We start from the raw sequence: 13,961 nt of genomic DNA, 5'->3' as shown, positions 1-13,961 counted from the left end.
CTGTGTCTCTCTTTGTCAAATAAATAAATAAAATCTTTGGGGAAAAAAAGAATCATTAAAATAAGTTATATTTTATCTTGATAAATATACACTGATTTTATATTAAAGCCACATTGAATTTAGAATTTCAGACTCTTTAGATTTCTGTTTGGCAACTTGGCAGTGTGTAAAACCCCTCCAGCCCTTGATCTGCTCTTCTTCTCTCTTACTTCTAGTTTTATTCTGCATTGCAAGTAGCCTATCGCTGGCCAGCATGGACACTCCAGTGTGCATTTCTAAGCTCTGTTTGGCATACAGGTGGCACAGTCTACCCACAAGGTGGCCTTGAAAGTAATTCAGGACTGTTTGGGCAGAGAATCCTGGAGATGATCTAGTAGGGCACTGAAGCCGGAAGAGTCCTATAGCATGGATAACCTAACTGTGGGGAGGGCCAGAGGAGGGACTCTTCTTACCCCTGGAAGATAGTCTGTAATGATTGAGGGTATGGAGTCATATTACTTACTAGCAAAGAGATCTTGAAGAAGTTATTCAATACTTCTTTAATTAGTCTGCTTGACTATAAAATGGGAATTATCAAAGCCTATGTCTCAGAGGGTTGTGGGCATTAAAGGATATATTTTTACCCTATATACAGAGAAGGGTACCCGGCATACAGCAAATACTTCACAACTGCTCACTATTGCTATTCTTTTACCTCCAGAACCCAGAACTGTGCTTGACACAAAGCTATAGATGTATTAAGAAAATCTGAATGGTTAAATGGATTAGAACAGTCTGTCTTCAATACCATTTTTAGTATTTGGTAAATGACTATAAAGTCCAGTTTGTATGATCTAAATAGAATTAATTTTAAAATATAGATAGAGAGTAAAGGATCAGGATTATTTTTTATACTTAATTGTCAACAATGAAAGTAATTATCACAGAAATTCAAAAGGAAAACAATTTTATAAAATTATGACATCTCTATTTTGATCTCTGCTAAAGATTTCCTGTAAAGCCAAGAAACTGCTTTCTGGGTGGACTGAATAAGCAGAAACAAGTGTCTTTCATGGCATCAAAAGTTTCATCCTAGAACTCACTTTTTTTTTTAACTTTTTTTATAAAATTTTTTAAGGATTTTTTATTTTATTTATTTGGCAGAGAGGCAGACAGAGAGAGAGAGGCAGAAGCAGGCTCCCCGCCAAGCAGAGAGCCTGATTCAGGGCTCGATCCCAGGACCCTGAGACCATGACCTGAGCCGCAGGCAGAGGCTTACCCCACTGAGCCACCCAGGCATCTCTTGAACTCACTTTAAAAAGAAAACTGTGTTTCTTAAAGTTCAAATTCTAATGATGATTAGAGTTAAAGAAGCTTATTTGCTTAGATACCCAATTTTAAGCTAATCATTATTATCCTCACCTTACTCCTTGAGTCATTTATATCAAATAGTTTATTAGGACTTAGTTTGTGCCAGGCATTGAGACACAGAACAAACAGTGAGTTTTCGATCTCTCTCTTTTAAAATATTTATTTATTTAAGAGAGAGAGAGAGAGGAAGGGGGTAGGGAAAGAACGAGAGTGGTCTTAAGCAGACTCCATGCTGAGCATGGAGCCCAATGCAGGGCTGGATCTCAAAGCCCTGAGATCATGACAGGAGCCAAAACCAAGAGTTGGTTGCTCAACCCACTGCACCACTCTGGTGCTCTGCAGTTTCTCTCTTAAGAAGGTCACAGGTGGGTGTGGAAATGGAATGTGAACAAGGATTCACAGGGTTAGGCATGAGATGCTTCGGAAGGAATTTGTCTGCCATGTGGAACAGCCTGAAGACACTGGGACCCACAGGAAGGAAAAATGTGGACAAAGATTTGAAATGGTGGAGATCAGTTAGGAAACCCATAGAATGAAGGATATGTCAGTCTTTCTCTACTCTAGTGGCGTTGTATTAAAAAGAGGAGATGGGGCGCCTGAGTGGCTCAGTGGGTTAAGCCTCTGCCTTTGGCTCGGGTCATGGTCTCAGGGTCCTGGGATCGAGCCCCGCATCAGGCTCTCTGCTCAGCGGTGAGCCTGCTTCCCCCTCTCTCTGCCTGCCTCTCTGCCTACTTGTGATCTCTGTCAAATAAATGAATGAATTCTTAAAAAAAAAAAAAAAGAGGAGATAAATTTGAGAAACCATTATGGATGAAGAGCTGTTGTGTTTAAAAAAAAAAAAATCTCCATTTTCCTAAAACATTTTACCTAGTCTCACCCATTTATTTATCATCTTGTCACCCCTTCACTACTTTACATCTTTTCTCTTCCTAGCCATAAGTGAGAATTTGATCACCTTTAATAGCAAAGGAGAAGAAAATTCCTATTATTGTTATCAACTTGGAAATCCTAACATACCTTTCCCTACTTTTTAGAGGAGCTGAACCATAGGAAAGATTGTGAAATGCCTTAAGTGGACCTAGAAAGAAACAATTTAAGAAGTTTAATGTAATCTTTTTAAAATAGGCTGCTCTGACTCTCATATATAATAGCAGCATATCTCATTCTGTCTCTCTCAGGGCAATTTCTCATTCTGCTCTATTTTTTCTTCTTTTTACTGTGTGTGTGTGTGTGTGACATATACATATCATATGTGACAAAATATATATATAAAATATGTATAAAATATGTATTTTATCATACAATTATTTATTATATACATATAAGCATAATACAATTATTTGTCCTCAATCAGAATGTAAGCAACATGACAGCAAGAATTTTGTTTTGCACTCTACTGTATTCCTAGTGCTTAGGTAGAGCCTTTGATGTCTCAGCATCAAACTTCTGCCTGAAGGAACATAATCCCTTGTGTTCCTTGGATGGCTCCCTCGAAGAAGACTGACAAGGATAAGAAGGGCTGTTCTGCCCTTAACGAGATGGTGACCAGGAAATACAGTAAGGGCATTCACAAGTGCATCCATGGAGTGGACTTTAAGAACCATGCCCCTCAGGCACACAAAGAGTGCCTGGAAATTTTCCATGAAGGAAAAGGGAACTCCAGATGTGTGCATTGACACCAGGCTCAAGAGAGCTCTCTGGATCAAAGGAATAAGATATGTCCTACACTGAATGTGTATTTGGTTGTCCAGAACACTAAGGATAAAGATTCACTAATTAGGGGCGCCTGGGTGGCTCAGTGGGTTAAAGTCTCTGCCTTCAGCTCAGGTCATGATCTCAGGGTCCTGGGATCGAGCCCTACATCGGGCTCTCTGCTCTGCAGGGAGCCTGCTTCCTCCTCTCTCTCTCCTTCTCTGCCTGCCTCTCTGCCTACTTGTGATCTCTGTCTGTCAAATAAATAAATAAAATCTTTAAAAAAAAAAAAAAGATTCACTAATTAAGCTCTACATTGCTGGCTACCCATATACCTGTCACAGCCTTCAAAAATTTATATAGTCAATATGGATGAAGACTAACTGCTGACTGTCAAATAAAAATATAAAATTGCAAAAAAGAATCAACAAAAAATACTTATGCCTGAAGAAAACATAGCAGTATATTCCTTTAGCCTAGTACATACTAGAAATGCACTAAACAACCAATACTGCTAATCATGGCTAATCACAGCCAAAAAATTACCCACTTTAGTTAAAACTCATGGAAATGAAGTAATGTGAATACATTAAACAATATAGAGTATTAAGCTATAATAGAGTACCTCCAAGCAGGTAGAAATGTCACAAGTCCTATGATGATCAGCAGCCTGACTCATATACTGTGATTTTGTCCCTTTGAACACTTTTGACTGAACAAGTTACCAAATACTTAGTAGGTCAGTCCCCTTTTCTTTCTCTCTCATAACCACAAGTCATACACATCTGTAATGCATTGGAAATCCTGTGTGAGGCACAGTTACATTCCAGGTTACTCCCATAAAGCCACATGTCTTTTCTCCATTCTCACTATGATAGGAAACTAACCATAGTGAGGCATATTTAATATGAGTTGAGAACACTTGGGAGCTTCCACCAGAGGTATGCTTTGATTATGCCCTCAATTCACAAATCAGTATATTCCCATGTCTAGTTACTCTGTGCCTGTAACGTTGTTAACAGTGTTGGACCCAGGAATCCCCACAGGTGTGTGAAGGTCCTCCTTCATCTGATAGCCACAGTGAATGTATAACTTAGAGTAACATCCGGAAATTTTTTAAGGTAGGAGGCAACATAACAGTTCACATCTTATCTCTTCGACTTACTAACTAGGTGACTTTGAGCAAATTATCTCCTCTGTGCTTCGGTCTTTATCATCTCCAAAACAGAGATGATAATTCTACCTCTCTTAAAATATTAGTATGAAGAGTCAATTAATATGGTGAATCAGTTAGATCAGTGAGATGTATAGAGCGAGAGCTATCCAAGTTTTTTTTTTTTTTTTAAGATTTTATTTATTTATTTAACAGAGAAAGACAGTGAGAGAGGGAACACAAGCAGGGGCAGTGAGAGAGGAGAAGCAGGCTTCCCGCTAAGCAAGGAGCCTGACTCGGGGCTCGATCCCAAGACCCTGGGATCATGGCCCGAGCCAAAGGCAGATGCTTAACAACTGAGCCACCCGGGTGCCCCTACCCAGGTATTTCTTACATGACATGAACATTATACTTTCTTTCCACTACATATAGAAGTCACACTTACATGACTTCTTTAGGTTTTAATTGGAAAAATGACATTTTTAGAGAGTAACAAATAAGTCACCTACTTAAACTCGGTAATTTAATTGTTTAATTTAATAAAATGCAATGTGAATCATCATAAAATATTAATTTTATGACTGCTTTTATTTTATAATCAATATAAAGCTTACAGAATGCATTTCATATATAATTAGAGAAGATACACAGGGCTAAGCATTCTCATGTTGGCAAAAGTCTAAATGTATATAGATTTGGGCTGCAACAGGGACTAGTTTTGAGGACCAAGAAGGACTTAGACATATACAGTACAGGACCGGTTATGAATGTTGTTATATTATTTGATGAACATATAAAAAGACATTTTCCTTAGGTCAGTTTGATAAGGTAAGATTCAATAATATCACAAGTCACATACCATTTTTATATGAGTTACTCAAAGAGACTCCCCAAACCAGCAAAACACACCATTTAAATGACAGAATGTTACACAATAGGCATTTTCAATGGGGATGCTTTGAGCATCTTAGCTTATTAAGTACAAACAAGAGAAAGACTACATAACAAATGGTTTTTTACTTTTCAAGAAAACTGATGGGCCCTGCGGAGGATTGGCTACTGTTTCTTAGAGTCTAAAGAAACTTAGATCAAAACAATACCTTCTGACACCCAACTAGTGAACACTAAAATGACTGTGTGGGTGGTGGTTCTGGTGAACCAAGTGAGGAATCAAACACTTAATTAATTATATACCTGGACAGGTCAAATTTCACAGGGGTGGCAGAAAAGTCTCTAACCTGTTGAGCAACAAAGATGAGGTTATCTCAAATACTTTATTTGTTTTGAGAAAGTTTCATTCAAAATGGGGAATAAGAAAATTGAAAATTCAATCTAGTGTTGCTATGTCATATTTCTCATGCATCATAAAAAAGTTGGAATGAGAACTAATTATTGTATTTATCTTTTATTGCCTATATGAAAACCTATTCAAAGATGACCTTTATTCTCTTAAATAATACTTCCCAATTCCCCTTTGTTCATTAAAATTATTAACTAATTTTGTTTTTGCTCTAATTAAGGCTTAATTAGCTTACCAGATATATATGTTCATGAATGAATAATTTATCTTTAAAACTTAAGCATACATTGGAAAAAATTAATCAGCTAGTGATTCTCAGATAACTCTTTTATACCTGATCAATCTTATTTTTAAAAAATATTTACTTGTTTATTTGAAAGAGAGAGCAAGTAGAGAGGAGAGACAGAGGGAGAGGGAGAGGATCCTAAGGCAGACTCCCTGCTGAGCACAGAGCTTGATAGGGGGCTTGATTCCAGGACCTTGAGATTATGACCTCAGCTGAAACCAAGGCCTGGATGCTCAACTGACTGAGCAACCCAGGTGCCTCTGGTCAGTCCTATGTTTTAGGGTCCTATATATATGGTTCTACCACTTGAAGATATGATACACTTTTCAAAAAAAAGGGAAGAAGTTATTAATTCAACTTTTATCAAATATGAATGGACAAAAAAAATCACAGCAAAATCGGCTTATTAGGCAAATTTTTCATGTTTATGCTAAATATAGAAATACCTTTATTTTTCTTCTGGGAGAAGATTCTGTTATTATCTAATAAATATAGTGAGACTTGATTCTTCAGTTCATTTGTTCGTTACAAAGATTAGAGAGGTTGATAGAGAATAAATGAAGCCTCATCTTGGAATGAACAGAGAAGGTGATGACAAAACTGAGAAGAAATTTACTTATTCATTCTTTCACTCAACAAATATGTATTGAGCATCTTTTACATAACTGGTATTTCCATAACTAAAATGAGAGCAAACTACCTTCCCTTATATACTATAATGTAGTTGCTGAGTTGGGAGCAAGAGAGAAAGATAGTAAACAAATACATAATATATCGGGGATGCTATAATATATCAAAGAAAAAAAGATCCAGGGTGAGGCACTATAGTGTTGATAAGGAGAACAGAGAGGGCTTCTTTGATCAAAGATATTTGAATAAACATCTGGAAGAACTAAGGGAGAGGGAATCAGAAATATATCTCATGGAAACACATTCCAGGGAGAAGAGGAACAGTGAGTTCGTGATTGGAGGTAAGATCATGCATGGTACATCCAAAGTATAGCAAGAATCAGTGTTGTTAAAACAGATTGAGAGAGGAAAAGTGAGTAAGAAGGTGAGGTCAGGAATTCATCAGGATCTTGGAAACCATGTAGAGTTGGCCTTCAATTTGAGATAGATGAGAAACCGTGTAGAGTTCTGAGGGGAGGAGTGAGAGAGCCTGAGGCACAGTTTAAAAAGGTAAGTCTGGCTGTACTGTGATGTAGAGAAGACAGTTTAATAGGCATTCAAGAGTTCAAGCAAAAAAATTGCCCACATGGGCCATAGTGGTGGCAGTAGAGGTGGTAAAGTGACTGTAGAATGTGAGGGAAACAGAAATCAAGGATGTCACCAAAGTGTTACCCTGCACTACTGGAAGTGTAGCTGATCACTTAGTGAGATGAGGAAGAGTATGAAAGAAGCAAGCTTGGGGGAGAAAATTGGATGTTTGGTTTTGAATACACTAGGGTTGATTTTGCCTTTAGATGCACGGTGGAGATGCCCAATAGGTAGTTTGCTATCCCCTCTGGAGATCAGAAAAGAGGTCAGGACAGGAGTTGTCAGCATACAAGTGGTATTTAAGACCCAATACTGCATTAGTCCATCTGAAGACTCAGTATATATCTAGAAAAGAAAGTCTGAGGACTGAGTCCTCAGCTACTTTAACATTTAGAGTTGGGACAGGAGGAAGAACCAACATAAGAGAGAGAAGGATCTTGCTTAACCAAGAGAATGTGAGTTCAGGAAGTTAAGGAAAGAAGTGTTTTGAAGGAGGGAGTGGTTAACGTGTCAACTTGCTGACAGATGATAGGCCAGTGGGATGAAAACCATAAACTGGCTATCAGCTGTGGCAATAGGGAGGGCACTGTGATATTAACAGGATGGTATCACTGCAGAGGTGATTAACACAAGACTGACTGGAATGGATTCAAAGAGAAGGTGAGGAGAATTGGAGACAGCAAGAATGGACAACTCTTTCAAGGAATTTTTGCTAAAAAGGAGAGTGAGAAATAGAAGATGAGAGATATTACAACATGTATAGATATGCATATGCTATAAATGGCCCAGTAGAGAGGAGAAAAACTGAAGAGTTCAGAGACACAGGGAACAATCCTTAAAACTGAAATCTAAAACAAGTTATACCTGGAATAAAATCATTGATGTTTGTCTGGGGAAGTAGATTTATTCATGCTATTTTTTTCTTTTTCATATACATGCATACCAAAAAAGCTGTTACATATGCATAGTTTTAAGAGAAGTATTTTTAATGCAGCCATAACAGAATCACTGAAAAGTAAATGGTTGAAACTGTCATTGTCTTGGCTTCCTTCGTCACTTCTGCATTTCTTCCTTTAAACATAGTAAATATTCCTGTACCCCTAAATTTCAGTTCAAAAATTCATGCTGTGAGACAAATGATAGTGTGTTTCTCCTCTATTAGTACTTTGATTTACTGAAATATTTTAAGATAAAATGATATGAAATTTGCTTCAAAATAATCTTACTGGGGGAATGAGATGAAATGAGTAGGGGAAGAGATGAAAAAAGTTGGCCCTAAGTTGATACTTGATGAAGCCTGGTGATGGGGGTATGGTGATTCCTTATACCATTTTCTCTGCTTCTGTATGTGTTTGAAAATTTCCAAATACAAAGTTAAAAATGAAAAGAAACCTACTGTCAAAACCGTACTTAACCCTAAGAAATCCATTACATGGTGAAATTTCTGATAATGTGTTAACAGGTGAAGGAGCCACTTGGGGGCACAGAATTTCTCCAAATCATTATCGGTTCTTTTGCTTTCGTGTATATATATGAAATACATATATTTCATACACAGCACTAACTTTTTTTTTCTAACTTTTTTTTTTTATCAGAAAGTGTCTCAGTTGCTTTAAGATAGAATAAATTTGGATGCTTATTGTACAAATATTTTGGAAGACTGGACTTCTAAAAATAAAGCCTTGATTCTCTTAAATATCCTCTTACTTTAGGTAAGCATAAAGAAATCTCAGAACACTTGTGATATGAAATATGTTCTGTGGTAAAATAATGTTATAGTTACAAAACAATGCTAATCCAGCTGATTGTTATTTCAAAGTTTAAATAAATATTTGATTATGGACAGAAGGTAAAATTACATGGCAATAATAGTTAACACTTTTTAAAAAGTAAATGGTAATTTCTGAAATTTGTCACTCTTATATTGCTATATAAAACTTTAGGTAAAAAAGATTTTTAACCTTTCAAAGTGAGCAAATGCAGAAACAATAGTGTTCCTACATTAACTCTTCAAATATTAACCACTAAGTATTCTTTAGTGTTTTCCAGTTACTCATTAACCATTTTATACTGTTATTGTTTCTCTAGTTGTTGGTGATTTCCACCAGGGAAAGTTGAAAAACATTTTTCTAAATCAGAAAAATGGTCAGATTTATTAACAACATCCCCTTGCTCACCATTTATTCCTTATTATAAGTCCACTATGTATTTGGGACCTATAAATCCTACTCTAAAATCAAACCCAAAGTTATGCTGTTGTGCAGTTTATGGTTCCTTGTGTATGACTTTATTGCCCTCAACATTTCCCTGGTGTAAACTACTGAGCAAAGGAACAAGATTTCTTTTGTAACTGATACCTAGATTTCTCTTCTGCTTTAAGCGTCTAATTTGCACTGTGAAGACATATAATTTGAGACTTGTAGCTATATCATGAAAGTACAACAGTTTAAGCTGATCTCTAATTTTCTGAGTTGTACTGGCTATAATTTAAATTTTTTGCATGATTTTAACTGTAATGCAAACCAGTATACATCAGAAACCTTTGTATATTGACAGCGACTGGGAAAAGGATGCCTTGTTCCGATTTCAGATAAGCATTCCCTTTTTACAACTGCAGGTGCAAGGGAGCCCATTCATAGTATTTACTTCAAACCAATTACAGTTACTGAATGGAAATACAATGCTATTCCATGAGAACTTGACTAATCTTTACAAGCACAATGAATATTTAAAAAATACTATTAGTAGTAAATTCTAGAGGCAAGTAGCATGTTTTGTCTAGGTACTGGGGACAGAATATACTCTGTTGACACAGCCTTGATCATTTTGCTTTTGTGTGTATATGTGTGTGTATTTACTAAATCTAGAAAAATACTTCATCACATATTAACACAAGGTGGAATTATACTCAGTGGAAAATCTGCTGCAATCAATGCATAGTTCCACTGAAGAGATAATTGATAATAAACGTCACTATTTCCTATGCCTTCAAATCTCACTTATTTTGAAATAAACATATAAGCCAAAAAATAACCACAAGATAAAAACTTACTCCAATTGCTCTCATTTCACATAACTGGGTAAATCTTTTGGAACAAATATTAGACAACTATATATGCAACAAATGAGTGAAGCTTACTGGATATTTACAGTTAAAACTCTTATTTGTAAGATTATGACTTGATTGTTTTTATTAGCTTCAGGCAGAAACATGGCACATCAATTCGAAGCATAAGAGAAAATTTTGGTCTACAAAACAATTATAACTCTACTACAACAGGCGAGTTCAGAGAAACGTGCTAACAGAATTTAAGGGTTTGATGACTAAAAGCAGATAAAGCAAATAAAAAAAATTGGCAATAATCATTGCATTGGCAAAAATAAATGTTTGGCCTATATTTAAAACTAAGAAGAGCTCACCCCAGATTGATGAGTACTACTATTACTTACTGTATGTTTTGCTGTTTGCTAACAATCCAGTACAGCCATCTTAAATTTTCATGTAATTCAAAATGCCTACATAACTTTTCATACACTATTTGACCTGAGCTTTTGTGATTTAGGATGGGAGGTACTGTCCTAATTTGTAAAATAAGGACAATATACATTATAAAAAAGTATCCTTTCCAAATCAAGGCAATTCTGATAGAAGTGGCTTGCCTGGATTGAAAGCTGTCAATCCTGGTCTAGGTTTCTGTCTCACGGTTTCAGTCTCAGGGGCTGATCCGATTGAGGGATTAATTAGCTAGGTTTTTTGTTTTTTTGTTTTTCAGCTGAAAAAATGGTGACTTAAAGATGGTGACTTAAAAAGTATTTTGCGAGTGTGTTTAATTCATTCGGGCTAAGCACAATGATAGAGGAAACTTGTATGCAGCCATCCTCTTCTTTCATAGACTCAAACCCAGAAAATTCACTTCCATTGTAGCAGTGTACCCTAAGCCTTGAATCAAATGCTAGTGATAGGTGGATCCACATGCAGAAGGATGGGGGTACCCTCAAAGATGCCATCAAGGAGGATGCCTTCAAGGATGGAGCAGAGCCCCTGAACTCGCTTAGGTAAATATGACCTTTCACTTTTCCAAACTTCCATTCTATTACTGCTTCCCCCAAATCCAGAGGCAACACACAGAGTCTCCTCATACAATGTTATTGCTGTCACTCCGGGGCGGAAGTAATTGACACCTGGCCTCCCTCGGGCCGCCTGAATGGAGGACGCTGCCACACACCCTCCCTTCTGAAGTTCTCAGGGCAGATGGAGGCTGACATTGGGCCACTTACCTGGCCAGGATGTTCTTCGTCACAGCCCCAGACCTTTGGGGAAGAGAAGAAAACAAAAGAAAACAGAACAACTTACCACTCTGGCCCAGTCCAAGAACAACTAAAAACACCCAGGCCGCCCAAAGGAATGTGGCAGGACCTGGCCGGCAGTTTTGCAGGCAGACAAATGCGGCAGTAAAAAAAGCCAGGGCGGAGTGGCACATAATGCAAAGCAGCCCGCGCCGCGCCCGCCGCCTGGCTGCTCTCCGGCTGCGCGCTGGCGACTCCTGGGCGCACCTCGGGGCCCGCGGGCCAAGTGTCTCTAGGACGTTTCCCGCAGGCCCAGCAGGAGGACCCTGCGGCTCGGAGCAAGCGGTGCAGGTACGCTGGCCCGGGCACTGCTTGGCATCTCAGGGCCCCAGAGGCCCTGCCAGCTCGGCTCTGCGGGTCCCGCGATCTCCGCGAGAAGCACCTCCTCTGACGGTCAATGGCCCGGGGCGGCGACGCGAGCGAAGGCTCCGCAGCCCGCTCTGGGACAAAGAAAAGAGCTTTTGTTTCTCTCCGGCCGATGGGGCTTCTGCTGCATAAATCAGCTTAGTGAACAGCCAAACAGAATCAAACCCAAACAAAGCCCGAAGCCTGGGGGAAAAACCAGCCTAAAGTACTATCACTGGGTGATGCTGCATCTGTGGGAGGGGACGCCGGCGAGGCCGAAGGGGAAAAAAGTCGATGGCGCATCAATCAACGCGAGCTTCTTCCACAGGTGGGCAGGGAGGCCAATTCCACTTAGTTACAGCTTTGCCGCCTCATCAGCTGAGCCGCGGGCAAAGTCAAAACGGCACTGTCCTGGCTGGTGAGGGAGGAAGCGCGGGGTGCCAAGAGCTGGGGGAAACGACTCCGGCAGCACCCTAGAAGCCCCCAGCGGCGCCCGCGGACCCAGAGCGAGGCATAGCAGCTCCCGGCTCGGCCGGGAGTGGAGCGCACGGCCGCTAGCACAGGAGGGGAGGTTCCGCGAGGGTGCAGTAGCCGGGCCTTGCGGGGCGGGAGCTTCGTGCCCTCGTCCTTCTGGCCCCAGCTTGTGGCTGAGGCGTCCCGCCGTCCAGAACCCCGGCCGCTGGCGCACTCTGGGGTGCACCCAGCGAGAAGGAGAGGGAAGCGAGGCTGGCGAGGGGCGGGGGAGCAGTGGTCCTGCTCCGGCCCCCGGGTGGGGGGGCTCCCCAAGTGCTGATAGCTGGGCGCTCTCGGGGCCGCGAGTTGCTAGGAAACCGCCCCACGCTACCCAGCGCCTCGCCCCGGCCGCCTGCAGGCGCAGCGGCGGCTCCGGCGGCAGCAGCGGCAGCAACAGCTCCGAGCAGCGTGGGCGGGACATTGGTGAGGCATGAAGTCACCGCGGCCCACACTCGCTCTTTGTTTTGCTCACTCCAGCTCTTTTTCTCCCCCTTGGCGCTGATAGTTGTCATGCCCACCGTTCACAAGAGCTCCTGATGCGTAGCTGCTCAACAAGAATCGCTCCCCCTGTTCCCTTTCCCCCTCCTCGGCGAATCCTAGCACCCCAACGCTCCCCTAGCCGGTATGGAGACTCGCTCAGTACTAATGGCAGCTGCGCACAAACCCCAGCCTCTCACCCGGGCACTCTCCGCTCCTTTGTTCCGAGATACTCACTGCCCGGCAGCTGCAGCGTACAAAGTAGAGCATGTGGGGTGGGGGTGAGGGCTCTCCCCGCCCCCAACACCCTCTGTTCCGAGGGTGCGCACTGCCAACGTTGCTTGTAGAATTAGGAGCTCACCCTTTACCCCACCCCAAGACGGTCCGGCATCTCCCCAACACTTGGAGAATTGGTCCAGTCCGCAGAGGCCGTACCCGGAGCTGCTCGCTGAAATTTCTCGCGCCTCCTTCTCTCCGAGTCTCAGCCCTGGGCTGGACAGCCTTGTTCTTCCCAGATCTGGTGGTGGCTCTGGGTTTTGCTAGTGACAGTGAGTCCTTTGACCTTAAGCGTCACCTTTCTAATAAACGGAACAAAGAAGTTACAAAGTGCGGCGAAGCAGAAGAGAGAAACTAAGGAGAGGACGAGAGAGGGCGTTTCTGCCTGCTTGCAGCTCAGAAATTTAGGTGCAAAAAGGGAGCGGGTATTAAAGCTGGGCAACTGTCAGAGAAGGCGCGTGCCTTCTGGAATCCTGTCACTACCACTCTAGGCCGAGGGAGGGAACCCAGTCCCCCGGATTGAAAACAAAGCACTATTTCCAATCCGAGACATGGTGAAGGGTTTCTTTTTCCTCTAGGGGCAGGAGTGGTTCCCCGTGGTGAAGTCTGATCTCTCATTTTTCCACGAGCAGTTTGCCTGAGGTCTTTCATATGGCACCGCCTCTTACAGGCATCAGACCAGTCCAGCCAGGTCAAGGTGAAATATGCGGGGAGTTTCCCCTCCTTCTTATTTGTTTAATAGTTTCCATCTCCATATTTGGAGTAAAAAAACAAGTAGGAGGCTTTCTTCGTCTTTCTATCTTCTTTTCTTTTTTCTAATTGTTAACTGAGTTAATGGAAAGTACCTGGTTAATAAGCCACAACATTGAAAACTCCCCCTTTTCAGGTGTGGACTGCACATTGGGACCCACAGAATTATCTAAGCAAACCAAGAACCCAGCTGGAAAATTACAAGTGCCCTACAT

The 13,961-nt window shown here is 41.0% G+C and overlaps 1 protein-coding gene across 5 annotated transcripts in view; it reads right to left on the bottom strand.

The window, feature by feature from the left end:
- The window catches only part of ITGB8 (integrin subunit beta 8), an 82,424-nt gene extending 68,808 nt beyond the window's left edge, over window positions 1-13,616 (bottom strand). For 2 of the 5 annotated variants that reach the window (XM_004743369.3, XM_013051677.2), the window contains exon 1: window positions 11,393-12,673. In XM_004743369.3, the coding sequence (XP_004743426.1) occupies window positions 11,393-11,519 (127 nt within the window). In that variant the 5' untranslated portion in view covers window positions 11,520-12,673. Of the gene's footprint in view, window positions 1-11,316; window positions 11,350-11,392; window positions 12,674-12,920 lie in introns of those variants that run through there. The other 3 variants (XM_013051679.2, XM_013051678.2, XM_013051680.2) reach the window with 3 other exon arrangements.
- Between the last annotated feature and the right edge of the window lie 345 nt (window positions 13,617-13,961).

This window comes from Mustela putorius, unplaced genomic scaffold (genome assembly GCF_011764305.1).
Source record: "Mustela putorius furo isolate JIRA1106 unplaced genomic scaffold, ASM1176430v1.1 tig00003845_pilon_pilon_pilon, whole genome shotgun sequence".
Taxonomy (NCBI): domain Eukaryota; kingdom Metazoa; phylum Chordata; class Mammalia; order Carnivora; family Mustelidae; genus Mustela; species Mustela putorius.
Note: the sequence above shows the minus strand (reverse complement) of the source record. Positions and strands in the feature narration are given on the sequence as shown.